This window comes from Chamaea fasciata, unplaced genomic scaffold (assembly GCF_029207755.1).
Source record: "Chamaea fasciata isolate MVZ Bird 193981 ecotype frontalis unplaced genomic scaffold, bChaFas1.0.hap1 SCAF_5, whole genome shotgun sequence".
NCBI lineage: Eukaryota > Metazoa > Chordata > Aves > Passeriformes > Sylviidae > Chamaea > Chamaea fasciata.
The window spans coordinates 48,581,346-48,597,937 of record NW_027094090.1 but is presented as its reverse complement, the minus strand read 5'-3'; the positions used below and the strand labels follow the sequence as shown (position 1 = coordinate 48,597,937).

Genomic DNA, 16,592 nt, shown 5'->3' with positions numbered 1-16,592 from the left:
AGGGTCTTTGAGACACACTGAGCAAAGCAGAACTACCAAGAACCCACAGTGCCGGATTTCTTGAATCCTTAGCACCAGGATCAGCATGCCAGACCTTTACATTGGGCTCTTTTAAGTTTTCAGCACCTTCCTGTCTTCACACATCAAAAATATACTTTGTTTACCTTTTTTTTTTTCGAAATGAGAACACTCATGTGGCATTGGCCATCTACTTACTCAGTGTTCAGCAGATTCTGGTCTTCCATGCTGGCGTTTCTGCCAAATGGAGACAATCAAAGTTATTATAGCTTTATGACAGAAACATGAACTCTCAGACAGCCATATTTTTTTTCTTTTGTTCTAGATGGAAGATGACTTTCTTGCTGGCTATTTTAATGCAGTGTTGCTGTTTGGACATAGTCTCAAGAAATTTGTCGTCTCCCAGAGCCCAGTGTCACCTCTCAGTTTAATCAATGAATTCCGAAATACCACTTTTGAAGGTAAAAAAAAGACCATCCTGGGCAGGGTTCACTAAATTGGTGAGGGGAAAGAAATTTGATTTTAAACACTGTTAGGATAAGTCACTTCTACAGTAAACAACTCCAGGCCTTTCAATGAGTTTTATTCACAGATTTTTTTCTTTATATATAATTTCTACAGGGATGTTATCTGCAGTATTTGATGTTCAAAATGACTCTGAAGTCACTTGGCTGAGCTTTAATGAAGTAGTTTCAGCCTTTTCCAGTTTACAAACCCATGTAGGCCTGGGTACCTGCAGTGTGGCTGCCAGCCAATAGTGGGTTGGCTCTACTTAGTCAACTTTCTTATTCCTCTCACAGGTTGTCTAGCACTGGTGGGCTTTTGTTTTGTAGGCCATGGGCTTAAAATCACAGAATTCAATCACTAGGAAAAGACACAGGCAAAACTTACATGAAGAAGTGAAAACATTATCTCACTGGCAGTATTATCCCAGCTGTTGCTTCACATCAGAGATCTGTACGAAAATGATGACTGAAAGTTTTGTGTATATGTCCTACCTACGTTCAGCAAATATGTGTGTAGAAGTTTACCAGATTTTCCTAAGATAGGAAAGGCTGCAGGCTTATCTTTGCTTCAACCATGGTATCCAATACCTGGCAAAATATAGTTTACTAATTCGTCCTGGAGACAGCATCCTTTCTGAGTATCAGTAAACTCATCTCTTCAGTTTAAGGTTGAAAGTTAAGTTGCACAAACATTTTTACTCATCCAAAATACAGCACTGTAATGCTCATCATAATTTATAGGTTTAGTTAAAAAAAAAATCCTAGAAGTGATAGGTGTTGAATCACCTTCATTCTTTCTTGTGATAGAGTCTGGTACAGTAGGGAATTCATACAATAATTATTTTGATAGTAAGAAGGTGGACCATGAAGAAGTTAGCATCAGTTTTTGAGGTGAAGAGGGAGAAGGTAATTGCTGAACTAAAATAATGCTGATAATGAACTTAGGAGAAATAAAACAAGTCAGCAGCAGCAGGAAAAGGACAATCTGAAGCTGATCAAAAAATCCTCCTGTAAAAAAAGGGAAAAATGAAGGTGAGACTTTTAGGAGTGGTGGATATTGGCTAAGCTTGTGCTCATGTTGAGGCAACTGACTTCATGGCAGCAAAGTCAAGCTGTGCTGAGGGATTTGGGAAATTCCACCTTAAAATCCTTATAATGTGGTACACAGGCAATTTCTCAATTTGCACATTTGCTGACATACAGAGAGAGGACGCTAAAGGCAAAAAGAACGTGGTTAAAACATTATTAGAGGCTTTAAAAGAGTAAAGAAAATGAAAGTATCCTTGTATTTCCTTTATTGCTGATAGCTTCAAAGTGCAGGTGGAAACAGACTTTCGCTTCTTGCTCCCAAAATGGTCTTTTCAAGGGAAGTGACTCCGACATTCTTGGTTATGCTGAAGAAATCTGACAGGTGTACTTTCCTATAGCTAGAGGGGGACTTCCGTCTTCAGTGCTGTCAGTTCAACACATTTTACTGGATTTTGTAGAGAAAGTGTAGTGTGGTGTTGAAAGAGAATAGCACCACACTGAGCTGATATGTATCTAGAATGTCCATGAAGAAGAAAATTATCTTAAGTATCAGAAATTCTTTTATTTATCCCATCCTTCCTGCCCCATATTTGCGCTTCTGAAAATGCAAGCCCTCTGACTAATTCCTTGTGTCTGCAGGTGTACATGGTCCTGTGACTCTAGATGAATTTGGAGACATTGATACCAATCTGACTGTGTTGTACACGTCACCGACTTCAAATTATGTATGTATGTCCAAGATGCAACTGTTCAACCTTATATATGAAAGGAGAAACAAAATGCCCTGTACTATTTCATAAGAATGATGACAATAACTACAGCAGGAGTGGTGGAGTGCCAAGGCATGCTGTGCGTGCCAGAAGGGGGTCATGTGAGGTGTGCTGGAGACTGACAGGATTGCTGTAATCTGGTGACACAGTAAATGAAGTGCAGCTGGTGTTTTGTGGGATTGGTAAAGTTCTTTTCAGAGAGAGGGGAGGAATGAAAAAGAATATGGCAGCCAAACACTGAGAAATACACCACTGTAGCAGGAAAATTAATTTGAGTTTGGGCAATGCATTTATTAAGGGTAGTCTGAAGCATGAGACAAAAGAGGGTAAACACAGTTGCTGACTGCATTTCTTCCCTCTTCCCCCATCTGTAGTTCAAACCTCTTCTGTATTTCAACACTCAAAGCAATGAGACATGCAAGGCGACTAACAGTCCGGATTTTATCTGGAAGAACCACAAGCTGCCCAGTGATACTCCAGGCACTGGTAAGACACCCATCAAACCTACCACCTACCTCTTTGAAGACAAGTCACACAGTCCTGTGATCCAGCATGCTACCTTCACACTGCCCCCCAGCCAGTGATGCCAGCAGCTGGGTATAGAACAGCATCTTTCCTTCTCTTGCCTCATCGCCCCATGTTCTCTGCCTCCAGTCCAGTTCGAAACCTTTATGTCTATTTAGGTGCTGATACTAAGTCTCTCGAAAACTCGATACTGTACCTGTGATTATGGGGAATACTGTGGGGTATTTCAGAAGTCACCCCTGAAGAAATCATCTTCACTAGAAGATGGTAGTGGTGTGAACTGCTTGAAAGACTGTTCAGGAAAGGCAGCGGAATTAAGTTTATGATGAGTTATCTGACTCTGCATTTCTGTATCTGATGGAGCATGGTGGCTTCTGCTTGACCCTTTATCCTTCTTGTAGGGAGCTGGGGAGAGGACACAGCACTGTGCAGATTCAGGGTGCTTCTCTGGAGGAGTCTCTGAGAAGAACTAACTCTCTGAAGAAATACCATGGGAAACTAGGTTACGGGTCTATTTACACCCAAACTAAGAAATTTAAAATCTCAGAAATCACCATCTCCTTTCCTTTTGAGTTTTTGGTGACTCATGGATACAATGGATGAAGTCCCTTGTTATTCAGCATAGCAGAGTACAGCCTTGTCCATCTGATGAGTCTGCGATTGTCTCCCCCTTTAAGACTGCTGCCACATGGTGATTGGCAATGGAAGGGCAAATGCTTCAGGATATCATATGCAGAATAAAAATTATTGCAGTGACAGTTATTGCAAGGGTTAGTGCACAGTGGGTTAGTGTTCACCTGAGTCATTTCATCGATGAGAATCCAGAGATGTTGCTGTTAAAAGTCTCTGCTAAAGGGTTCGCATTCATTTGTTGTACTGCTTGCCTCCATTAGGGAGTAGGGAAAGCATAACTGGAGAGGTAAACACCTTCTGTTAACTAAGAGTCCATTCACAGGAAGGTGGAAAAATGTATTTAAACATTTTTATTCCTCAGTAAATTAAATCAGATGCCCTCAAATTAGGCTTTATCCCTCATAAGAGAGGCAGGAGTAGTGGTTAATTGCCAGGGACCATGGGAGTTACCAGGAGGAGGGAGGCAGTAGCTTTGAAAATACTCAAGTTAGTTCTGGGAATAGCAGAGGGATTTCAGTGGAGCTTTCATTTTTCATCTCTGATCAATCTCTGGTCTCCCTTGGTATGGCCATGAGTGCTATCTGTGCAGAGAGACAGCAACACTGCACACATCAGCCACAGGGTCTCCCTGTACCAGTTCCATGAGCTTTGTGCTTTCTGGCTCCTGTCCTCTTGATCCAGTCCCATTTAAGAATCCATCCCCTGAGCCCCATAACATGCTGTTTTGTCAGTGGATCTGAAATATTTTTCAATTATTCCCTTTGGTATGTCCTTGTTTGAAGCTGCTGTACAAGGGGAAAAAAAAGAGAATTGCAGAAAGCCAGCGTCTACAGATGTCAGTAGCTTAACATTTAGTACTTATCTGAAGATTATCTGTCACTGTGGCCAAGCCATACTAAACTAAAGTAAAACTCCTTCCCAAAGGCACTTGATTATTTTGTTTTCACATTTAAAAAAAAAATAAGCTTTCCTTTAATGTGATCCTAAGTAAATATATCCCCCCAAAAAGGAGAATGGTCGAAGTTTAAGTAATCGCTGTGCCTTGCTAAAGCCAATCAAAACTTGCCAACCTGGAATATCTTTTTTCCTCCAGGTAGGTGAACAGTGCAGACAACCAGACCCCTGCTCCTTCCTAAGCTCTAACTGAGAACAGCTGACCCAGTTCTGCTGCCTACCTTCGTCCTAGTATTCAGTGAAAAAAACGGGGATTCGGGGATTCATCCATATTTCCCCCTTATTCAGAAAGTTTTAACCCTCATTCTAAACATGGCTAAGATCATTCTTCAATACACAAACGTTTCTGGTTCCAGAAGACCAGTTAATATGTCATGCACTCTCCCTCTGCCTGTTGTAAGACTACGAGCCAGAAGGTGGTAGCAAAACCTCAGGAAAGGGAAATTACAGTCCAACAGCACTCCCATGGGAAACTGTAATGTGTTTATTGAAGCTGCATGCCACAATTCACAAACCTGAAATTTCAGACAATTTTCAAGCAAAATGTCTTTGCCCATTCTCATTTATCTCTCATTTTATGGTGGTGACTTAACTTGTGGAGGAAAGCAATAGTATTGATGTTTTTCATCAGAGAGCATCAGACTAATACTAAATTACTGTGAGGCCCTTGACTGATGAACATACTGAAAGAAGGTGGAGAGATGTGATACCCAAAACAAGAAAAATCAAAGCAGAAATCTGGGTCCAAAATCCAGAGGAGTTCATAAACTGAATCCTATGTCAGATGCAGGCACAAAAATTGGTATGTTGAAAATCCCTCCTCCATTGTTACTTGATTCTGAAGGTAGCTAGTGTGTGTAAATTTAATTTTTATTTATTTACTAATTTTTACACTTGATCACTTTTTCTGTGTGCCTTCATTTCTGTTTCTGGGCACAGACAGAAATATATTAGCCTCAGTAAGGCTGAATAGTTCAGCTCTTTTACTGTCCTTAATCAACATGGCAATCTGCAAAACCCGATTTTCCTTGCCTTTTTTGCCTGAGGCACTTGCTCAGTAAAGTAGACGTGTAGACCACCAGCTGAAGTGATAATGGCCTGTTATTCTTCAAAGGAAGTTGGTGGCTGCCAGCTTTCCTTCCCAGTACCCCTGAGCTCCAAGAACAGACCCAAGAGAGGCTTCAGTTTCCTTTTCCACAGTAAGACAATCAACATTAAAACCTTTGTCAGTTCCCAGCCTTGTTCATCCTGTCTGCCTGCTCAGGATTAGAATCCTTGTGTGCTCTGTATGATTTTCAAACTGCTTGGCTCCTGGACGCTTCCAAGAACACTTTACTGGCTTTCTGCTGCCACCAGATTAATTTCCCTCTATAGCATATTAATTTCCTACTGTAAAGTACAGTCCACCCTCCAGCACCATTGCCTGGGTGTCTCTACAGATTTCCCATGCCTCAGGTGGGGATGTAAGACTGCACTGCTCTGGGTCATGCTTCTCCCACAATGAAAGAGGCAAGTGTCATCCCAAGGTAGTGCTGGACTTTACCAAAGCCTCTCAGTTTTGATGTGACCAAAAAGTATCCTTGGTCAGCTACTGTTATTTGCATGTGTGGGTGAGGCTAATTTCTTAAATACAATATTGTTTTTCAGCATCCTCTATGAAGTTGTTTATCTTTCATTTTTTCTTTTCTGCAGGCCCACATGTCTTGACTATTGCTGTCTTTACACTCACAGGAATTGTGATTCTGGTTCTGTTCATCTCTTTGCTGATTCTAAGGTACCAACCCCTTTGGCTTTTTGTTTGTTTGTCCTTGAACAATTTTTCCACTAGGACAATGCCTTTGATCTCTCCTTGAAGAGCGCCATTCATTAATTTACCTTACATACCCATGTGGTTGGCCTTAGTGTGAACTCTTTGGTATATGCCAAATAGTGCTTGCATCCATAGTGCTATTATGACAGGTTAATAATCAAGGGAGAAGATGTAGCAAGGCTCAGTGTTCTCGCATCTGCTAAAAAGCTCTGATTCCTATACATACACAGAAATATAAGTCTCAGACCAATCTTCAGAATTTTTCCACTTTTACTACCCATCTTTAGCTTTCTTGGGATTCACTTATATTTCTTTAATATATTGGTGACATAAAAGTTCAGTCTAGAAGGTGGTATTTCTCTTGAGACACTGTAGGAGTAAAAACACCATGAGGTTTTTGGTGTTTTCATTGCATGGATCCATTCCTTCCACTCAGTCCAACACCCTGCATAAAAATTTTTTAAATAGCTTGGAATTTCATGCAGCATTTCAAGTCCAGATTTATCATTATGGAAAAAGCAGTAATAGAAATCATTGATGCCTCTCTTTGATGGAAGAAATCTCACCACAGTTCCAAAGTATAAGAATTTCTTTAATCTTAAAAAAAATTATCTTACCTGTGCATTCTTTTTCAGTCTATATCTTTGTTATATATCAGAGAACTTCAGAAAAAGCAAGAAAATCCTATCTTAAGAAAAGTTTACTAGAAACAGATGCTACTCAGGCTCTCTTATTGTGAGTAGACCAATCTGCCTCGCTAACTAAAACATAGGAAAAATCAAAGATAAAGATTCACAGCTGTTATATATCCAATTGTACTCAAGATACATAGGAGCTAATCATTGTCACATCTAAGCACTAACATATAAACAGACAGTAAAGTTTGCAACGCTTATGAAAATTGATGAACAAAAGTCTGGACTTGTAAAAGATTCTATACTTTTCCATATTTGCAGATGCATAAAATCCAAAAATTCTATTTAGATGACTAGATTATTAGTGTATACATATCATTGTGATATTCCCAAGCATCAAATATAGAAGAGATTTCGGAGAATTTTTTAGAATAAAACTTGCACTTTTAGGGTCAAAATAATAGCGAACTTCTCAAATATAATTGCAACCAAAGATTGTCCCCTAACAAAAAAAGAAGAGAAAATCCTACGAAAATAAAAAGGCCTCATTATTCATTCTTTATCTCTTAAGTTTCTAGGACACTTGAACTATTCCACAGCTACCTGTGAAGTTCTGAGTACAAAGTAAAAAGTCCAAGTCCTGAAAAACATATAATAAATATTAGACCTAGTAGATTTTAATTCAGTTTGATATGTTCTTAATCACCAGCTGATACCAGTTTGAACTGAGTGCTTCCTAATGACATGCAGACACACCTTACAAGGTAGAACAGAGAAAAAGTTCTTACTGCAATTGTTGGTCTTCCTTTTTCTTATGCAAATATATGCTAAAAATGTAGTGAACAAGGGAATATTTGTGTTATTAGTCAATAGTATGGGTTCTGCCATTTGGAGCATTTGCCAGCAGTCATCAGTGTGTTGGAATTCTCCTGAAAACTCTCCAGTCACTCCTGTGTGGTTTTTCAGTAGAGGAAGTACTTGCACAAGTAAGGAGATAATTATATGCATTTTCAAGGACTCTCCCCTCATTTTTACAAAATATTAGAATAGAATATAGTACAATACAAGGGACACCCACACAAAGGCACCTCATCACTTAACACGTCCTCTCCTGGCATTGTATTCACAGGAGTCTTACTATCCACTGTTGAAGGCAGGACTTCCTTTGGCTTGCATTTATTTATGGGGCCTCTCTTCCCAGTACATTTAATAAGATGGAGGAGAAAACTGTATAAAATCCAGATGCCCTTTACGCTTTAAATTCTTCTGACCACCCCGTGAGACACTGGCAATTGCCTAGCAGTTGTGCTAAATCTGTTCTCTTCTGCTACAGAATGAATGAGCATTTAGGCGTTCCCTAAGCTAGAAGAATTAAAGAGTATCCTCAAACTGAAAATCTGAAGGAGAGCCACAGGGCTTGTGCTCAAGTCTCATCAACCTGTAAGACCAACCTTGTGTCATCCTGACACTAGATGCTTCCGTGTCCTAATCTCCTGTTGAAGGTTTTGGTTCACTGGTAGGATATTCTGAAAGACTTCTCTTGTTCTTCAGGAAGTACAGGAGAGATAATGAGCGCCGGTGGAAGAAGTGGTCCCATATACCACCTGAGAAAATCTTGCCTCTGGAGACGAGTGAGACAAGTCATGTTAGTTTGAAGGTAAGAGAAGTCCAAAGCTGGGTCTTGGATTCTGTCTCCTAAAGACAATCGACGCTGGAGTTTTGACATGTTCTGACTACAGCATCCTATGGCTCTGGTAGGTTTCTTTCTTTCTTTCTTTCTTTCTTTCTTTCTTTCTTTCTTTCTTTCTTTCTTTCTTTCTTTCTTTCTTTCTTTCTTTCTTTCTCTCTTTCTTTCTTTCTCTCTTTCTCTCTTTCTCTCTTTCTCTCTTTCTTTCTCTCTTTCTTTCTCTCTTTCTTTCTCTCTTTCTTTCTCTCTTTCTTTTTCTTTTTCTTTTTCTTTATCATAAAAAAAAAAATTAACCCACATTTGCTCTATTGAAGAAATAGAGATTATTCCCAATCTATTGCTCCCTAATAGAATACACCTGTTCAGATCAGTAAAACTCATTTTGTGATGGGGGAATGGGCTGGGTATTGACTTCCAGTCTCTGTTACAAATTATTTGCCCGTGCTTTGTTATGCCTCTGTAATGCCCAAGAGCATGAAAACAGCAGGTGGAGGGCCTGGGAGTGGCATAGATGTCCCACACTTTCTTCAGCATGTAGTGACCCTCCCTGGAGAGAGAGGCTTATGCTTCTCTGTGTGGCACACACAGACGTTACTCATCTCTGTGCACCTGTCAAGTGGGGAGTAGGTGATAATTTCAAGTTAATTATTCTTCTTTGTTCTCAGATTGATGAAGATAAGAGACGTGACACCACCCAGAGACTGCGACAGGGCAAGTATGACAAGAAGGTAATCTGACTGCAGCGTCCATGCTCCCTTCTTCACCTTCAGGAGGAGGTCATTCTGACTCCCCGAGCTTGCAAAATGGTTTGTTCTTACGGAAGGAGTAAACCATTTCTTCTCTATCAGCTGCTTTGTACTTTGTTTACTGACAGAAGGCTAAATATTAGACTCCATGAACCCCTAGCCTAGAAGCACAGAAGCATAAACACAGGGACCAGAAATCTGATACATTTTGGTTTTGAAGAGGTGAATAGGTTAGTGGAGGACAGACATTTACCTGGCAATTCTTGTGCATCCAGTAGAGCTGTCTGCCTGATTGAGGTATATTCTTGTTAAAATCTGCACAATTGATAGATCTAAATCCTTTGCAGAAAATATAGCTCCAGTACTTATTAGCTGATTAACTGAAACTCCAACAGTGAGGCAGTAGGCAGGTGTTTCTGAAGTATTTCTTTGTATGGACATTTCTTGAAAAAGAAAGATGAATTGCTGTTGTACTAAACCTATGATTTTTTTCCCCACTGGTATTTTTCCTTCAGGTGGTGATCCTAAAGGATCTCAAAAACAGTGATGGTAATTTCTCAGAGAAGCAAAAAATAGAACTGAACAAGGTAACTCTTGCACATAGGAATTGGACACAGCGGGGTGGGATGGAGTCTATGAGAGAAGTAATTGCTCTCCACTGTCAACTCCAACAGCCATATGCTTGTGTGTGTTTGTGAGGTGGACAGGTAATGAGTTCCTCAAAGGATATTGTTTGATGGACTTTATCTTTGTTATGTGATCTCATCACCACTTTAGAGTTTGATTTGTGTGCCTGTCAAGCTGAGGATGAATGAAGTAATTCATGAGCTGTCATAGGGCCTTACTAAATTTTTATAGCTGATGCTAAAAGGCAGTGCACTCTTTTGGCTCATGTCATACTAATTCATCAGTAGCGGAATGTTGTAGTTAGATCTTATTATTGAATGCCAATTGCAGCTTTTTAAATATAAGTTACTCTCTACTGACTGCTGCATACAGAATCATTCAACAAGAGAGGTTAATTTGACTGCAGTACTGCATCTTTTTTTGGAATGGTTTTCCTTTTACACAACACTGCTATATTGTGAATTCAATTAACTCTAAAAATACCTCAAAGTAAACTACAGTTGTCTATTTAAATGGACAAACTCCATAATATCGTGCAGCATCATTAAATTTTTATTACTTGCTCATTTACTGACTGTAAATTCACAACATTCTGTCACTCATAATGGCTATTCTGATCAGCCGGGAGGTTTGATAGAGAGGCAGTAATAGATGCTACAGTGGGCTCTGGAATTAACTTGCAGTATCCAAGAGCAACCACTCTTATCTCCCTAATCCAGAAGGCTCTGGAATGACAAATGTCTTCAAGTATTTCACTCAGTGCCTTAGTACACTCTGGTTTAAGGGAAAGTCATCCATCTTACCAGGGCCTGAGATAAAAAGCCATGTCACACAAATATCCATGTCCTATGTTTCTGTACTAAAAGTGATTGCTTTTAAAGACAGATTAAATGTCTCTGCTCTAGTTGCTACAGATTGATTATTACAACTTGACCAAGTTCTATGGTACTGTGAAGATAGACACCATGATCTTCGGGGTGATTGAATACTGCGAAAGAGGATCTCTGCGGGTAAAGAATGTTAAAGGTCTCCTTCTACCCCCAAATTATCAAATTTCAAAGTGAGAAAAGAAACCCCCATTGCTGTGTCTTTGACTCTCATGGAGCAGCCATGGACTGGGCAAGTGGTGGCAGGTTTCTGATTCTAAGTTTCCTCTCCCGTGTTTGGTTGTCTCCATCCTTCCCCAGGTGCTGCTGTCACTTGGATGGTTCTCAGCAGCAAGAGAACTGAGAGGTGAGGTAGAGCCAAGGAAAAGTACCGGACCAGGCCACAGTAACAGCCAGTGTTTTTACTGTGTCCCCTATTGGAGGCATGTAGGATATAACCTGTTCATTTTCCAGGCTGTAGCTGTTGTCTCTGCTGATGTGCTTGTGTACCACAATGTGTGCAAGGACAGAAAAAAAGAGTATATTCCATATCAGAAAGGAAGAAAAATGGCAAGTTCTGCATTATAAGGGAAAACAACCCTTAATTTTTGTTTATAAAAAGAAGTGGTAAATTGATGCTGGCAAAAGTATGGAAAGACTTTTGCTTTATTACTACCAATATTTCAGTGCCAATCATGAAATGATAATCATCAGCTCTTCTGAGGGCATAAACTGTCTCTGCTTCTGTGATCATACAAAGACTGTCATCAGTAGTAGGGGTCTCTGGAACAAACTCACAGCAAGGCAGAAAAATAATTGTTCTCTCTTTAAGTTATTTTCTAGTAAACTGGCATACTCATGGAAGTTTACTTGTATCAATGGATGTCATAGTGGCTGAAACAACTGCAAATGACTGGCAGACAAAAATAAAGCAACAGTTTACTTTGAACTTGTAAGGCTAGCAGTTAATTGGTGGGAAATGGACTGTGAGCACAAAACATGGAAAATCCTTTCCCTTCCTCTTGCAAAACTAGACCATTTGTTTCTCAGCTATTTTGTGTTAGTAAAGATTTGTTTGGAAAACCAGATTCACAACCTACTTTTAATTGCAGAAACTCTTCTTTTCTGTAGTCCCCACTTTTCTAGCTCTGTGTAAACTTAATATATATTTAATATTCTCTATTTTTTTGAGTCAACTTCTGTTCTAGTGCATATACTCTCTATAAGAAGCAAAGTTGCTGGTTGAAAGGCATGCAATTTGTATACCCATATCTCATCTTTTGCTTTTTCCCTGAAAAACTTTTCTTCTCTTGACAGGATGTTTTAAATGATAAAATATCCTACCCTGATGGCACGTTCATGGACTGGGAATTTAAAATCTCTGTCTTGTATGATATTGCCAAGGTAAGTGGACTGCTGACAGTGCAATGTAAATCAGCCTTTGTCTTGCAAAACTGATCCTCTGGGGAGTGTAGGTCTCAAGGTCTTCTTCTTTCCTAGAGCTGTATGTCCTTCCTGTCTTTTCTCCTCTGGGGACAGGTATCTGAGGCAGGAGAAGCCAGTGGCTTTTAGACTGAAGGAGGAAATAGGGGTCAGAACTGACTTGGGGCTATTTATAAATTAAAAAAATGAAGTATACCCCAAAGAAATGTGGCCCAAAGATCAGAGAGCTGCAATCCACTGACCAGTGGCTCCGATAAGTACGTCTTATGCAGTCACATGCTCTGCAAAACACACTTTGTGGTCTCAGGTAAAGCATACAGAGCAAAACTATAATTTTTCAAATCACAGAATTATTCTAATATATTTGCAGAGATGGGACCAACTTTTTCTAAACAAACTGTTTATGTACCATCCTGATTTTCGCACTAGATTGAGAAACTCTAGTTTCTCACTGCAGCTATCCATTTCAAGCAGTTTGAGAGGGAAAAAATTAATCTTGTACAGAAACCAAGGCTGGTTTTCAGTAGCTTTTAGCAGACCTTTGCTGTCTAGGTCCTTGTGGTAGGAAAAATCAATATACACAGTAAAGGAAATTCTGTTCTACATTAGAGACTTTTAACTATTTAGCTAGTACGTAAGGACCCTTTGTAATTCGCTGGTGTAATAATTCATTATACCTCTACAGATAATGAAGAAAACCGCCTCTGTCATTTTGCTAGTGCTCAGCTGTTCTCCTCTTTCTATTGCTGGTTTGCAGCCGGACGGTCCTCCTGTTTCCCTGCATGCACCAGTTCAGATTTGATCTCCATGATGAATGACTCCACTGTGTCTCTTCTGAAGAGATATTGAAAATCTTGTCCTTTATTAAAGCCTCCTTAATCCAAATTGTCACAGTTTGTTGGCCTTGTTAATGACTTTCAAGTTCAGTTAATGTTCAGGTAGAGTTTCATTTTAAATAGCAGCAGAGGAGTTTCCCTTCCTCCTTAAAACATATCAAAACCTAGGGGGTTTTTTGACCCTTTGCCGTTCACCTTCAGATGTTTCCTTAGAAAATAAGGATATTCTCTCCATTTATGAGGAAAGAGAAATCCCAGTCTGTCTGATGGGAGTGACCAAATGCCCAAAGACTGCATTTGTACTGAGACTTCAGAGCCAGTCATTTGCTGCACCATTGGTAAAGGGGACATGGCATCTGAGGATGGACTAGCACACAGCATCTGTTTTGTGGAATGGCTCCTGAGCATTATTAGCTGTGTTAGTAGAGATGGTTCACAAACTCTTCATGAAAACTTGGATGTACCTAGGAATATCAGGAAAATTACTGTCAGTTGGATGATCTGCCAACCTCTCCTATTCCTTGACTTGATACTGTGGTGAAGCTTCTGGGACCTATACATTTCCATGAAACTCTAGTATTGCTTTTCCCAAATCATATCATCTAAACCTCCAAGCACCCTGTCTATATTTACTTGAATGGCTTCTCTTTTTAAGGAAGTTATTTCGTGGCCTCTCAACTCCAGTTCGTCTCATCTCAGTATCTATCCTTTTCAAGTCCAGCCGCAGCTCTCCAGGCTGTTAAAATACCTATGACCAGGTGCAGCAGTTCCTTTGCCTTCCTTTTGAGATGCTTCTTCCTCTACGCACCACCACTTCTGTATACTCCGCTTTTACCAAACAGTCCTCATACTATGCTTGCATGAGAAGCTGCTGCATTTGTTTCTGAACAAAGGTTGGGTTACTTGTATTCCCTGGTGCAAACAGCCAAGTGATGACTGTTCTTGGAGTAGTCTCTTGTTCAATAGAGAAGGTGGGGTGGGCCAAAGAGGAAGCCCTAAATGTACTCTGTTTACTTCCCCCCACCCTCTCACTTTCTTTCTTTTTTGTTATCATAACTGCCTCTAGGATTGATGGGACCACCTTGTAGCTACATGGATTTGGCCATGTGACCACAGAGCTCTGATGAAAAGTCTGATGAGAGGGAATTGCAGTAATCAAGCCTTGTAGTTATTAGTGCATACAGTGTTGTTGCAATGCTATTTATGAAATAAGTGGCTGCAGCAGGATATTGTGCAATGGATTGTAATATTCTTGCATTGTGCCAGGAAAAGGTTTGTGAGTCAGAACTAAACCTTTGCTCCAGAGCAAAGGTTACAAGAATGCTCAAAAATTTGGAACTATTGTACTGAAAGTCATTATAAATTTTGAAAATCACATTGGATTTTTCATAGGTTCTGTGTTTTCAGGTAGGTGCATAGGATAGTGGGGAGGAAAGAGGAAAATTTTATCTGGTACATCTATAAGACCTTTGCCTCCAGAAATTGTTAACAAGAAAGCCTTGGGGTAAGGAAATCTAAATTATCTTTGCCTGTCATTTGATGCTGATACTAATTGGGAATTCTGCTGCAGTAATGGGAATGTTTTGTGGCTAATGAAAGCAGGAGCTGGAAGAAGGCACTGCTGGAGGAAATAGGGCCTAAAACATCCTGGGTAGTGTCATCCGGGCTGCATGCTAAAAGCTGCTTAATGAAGAAATGTGTTCCTTGGGTATAGTGTGCACACAGTCTCTGTAAATTTGGCATGGTTTAGATAGGTCCAGGATAACCAGTCCAACAACATTCTCCAGAGACTGCATCTTTTGCAGGCTCCTCGTGTCTCAGACACACATCTGCTCTGCCCAAAACTCTGCTTGTATCTGAGTGATCTCTTGTAGCATTTGCTGATCCATTTCCAATTATGGGTAACCCAGTATTTGAAAAGAAAATCCAGCATGTCATACAGTGTATTCATGACCACATGGACCGTGTAACCCTGATAAGATTCTATCTACCAGTTATACAAAAGGATGAGCTATACATGTCGAAGCCTAAGTGGAAGATCATTCACAAAAGAAACTAAGCAAATACGACATACCTGTCCTAGCTTCCACAGGATATAGATCGCACTTCATATACTGAGCGTGAAGAAAAGAGGACTACAGGAAGAAAAACAACCAGCAATAGGCTATAAGTAGGTGTGAGTTTAAGTAGTTCAGAAGAGTGAGATGAAACAGAATAAATAATAGCAAGAGGGTACAAATAAGCATACCTACTCCCTTCTTCAGTTGACATACACTTAATAATGTTCTTTTTCTGCTGTGCTTCAGTACTAGCCCCTTCTCATGTATTGCACCACATTTGAATATCTTAGACTAAATCACATAATTTCAGAGGCGATGAGTAAAAAGGGGCAAGCTACACAACTGCCTGTGTGTGTTGTGAGTCAGGAATGTGAATCTCAGGAAATAAAGATGAAAGTGCATTGGCCAGGCCACATGCTCACTTCAAGTTTAGCTCATGGATAGCTGGTATCTATTGACTTACACAGAGAAAACCATAAACAGTCAGGTCAGTAGAGACCTTTATGATTGTCTAGTCTGATTCTCTGTCTGATCTAAGCCCTAGTGCATCATCTGACACTCTGCATTGACTGCTCTGGAGCCCTGTGCTTTGCAGTTATAGGATCTGCTGCAAATGTTTCAAATAACATCTCTGGCGTATGGTGATCTTCAAAGATGATACAGACATAAGGAGCAATTCCTCTCCCACCTCTTGTGTCTGTTGGATGAATATGTAGTTGGAAGCACTGCTTTGTGTGACATTCCAAGAAATCTTTATTAAATTTACCAAAAAACATTTACTGTAATTGTAATAAAAACATTTATTTTGTGGGAGGAAATACATTTCCTTAATTACTGGTGTTCTAATATCGACAAAACCAAGATGCTATGTCAGATTGTTGCTAACTAAGAGGAAGGATGGCCTCCTATGACATGACCCACTTCTTCATTTTTTTTAACATTGACTATTACTAAAACCTTGGAAAGTCTCCTTTGTAAAATAATAATATGAAAGGGAATTGTGATTTATGCATATCCATTGCAGATGAAGTCCATCTAATTACTTGCACATCTACTGCAGATGAAGTCCATCTAAATACTTGCACAGATATTATGCTATATTCACGTTCTTGTTGAGTATGGTAACATCTGAGAGTCTCACATGTAGTTGTACTTTCTTTCTCTTTTATTCTCAACCACAGGGGATGTCTTACCTGCACTCAAGCAAAACTGAAGTCCATGGTCGACTCAAATCCACAAACTGTGTAGTAGACAATCGCATGGTAGTGAAAATCACTGATTTTGGCTGTAATTCAATCCTGCCCCCAAGGAAAGGTAAAAAAATGCCCAACTGGACTCCCCTTCATGGTTTCCAACTCAGTGGAATTTTCTTATCTTCATAGACCAGTAGGGTCTAATTACGTCTTGTACACAGTACAAAAAAAAGCAACTTTGATTTGTATTATAG

General features: G+C 39.8%; 1 protein-coding gene across 1 annotated transcript in view; it reads left to right on the top strand.

The window, feature by feature from the left end:
- Positions 1-16,592, top strand: part of GUCY2C (guanylate cyclase 2C) — a 44,324-nt gene that overhangs the window by 12,026 nt on the left and 15,706 nt on the right. Inside the window, exons 8-17 of the mRNA XM_066183554.1 lie at positions 344-479; positions 2,193-2,278; positions 2,698-2,809; positions 6,128-6,209; positions 8,432-8,537; positions 9,233-9,295; positions 9,829-9,900; positions 10,846-10,950; positions 12,124-12,210; positions 16,327-16,459. Coding sequence (XP_066039651.1) covers positions 344-479; positions 2,193-2,278; positions 2,698-2,809; positions 6,128-6,209; positions 8,432-8,537; positions 9,233-9,295; positions 9,829-9,900; positions 10,846-10,950; positions 12,124-12,210; positions 16,327-16,459 — 982 coding nt within the window. The remainder of the gene's footprint in view (positions 1-343; positions 480-2,192; positions 2,279-2,697; positions 2,810-6,127; positions 6,210-8,431; positions 8,538-9,232; positions 9,296-9,828; positions 9,901-10,845; positions 10,951-12,123; positions 12,211-16,326; positions 16,460-16,592) is intronic.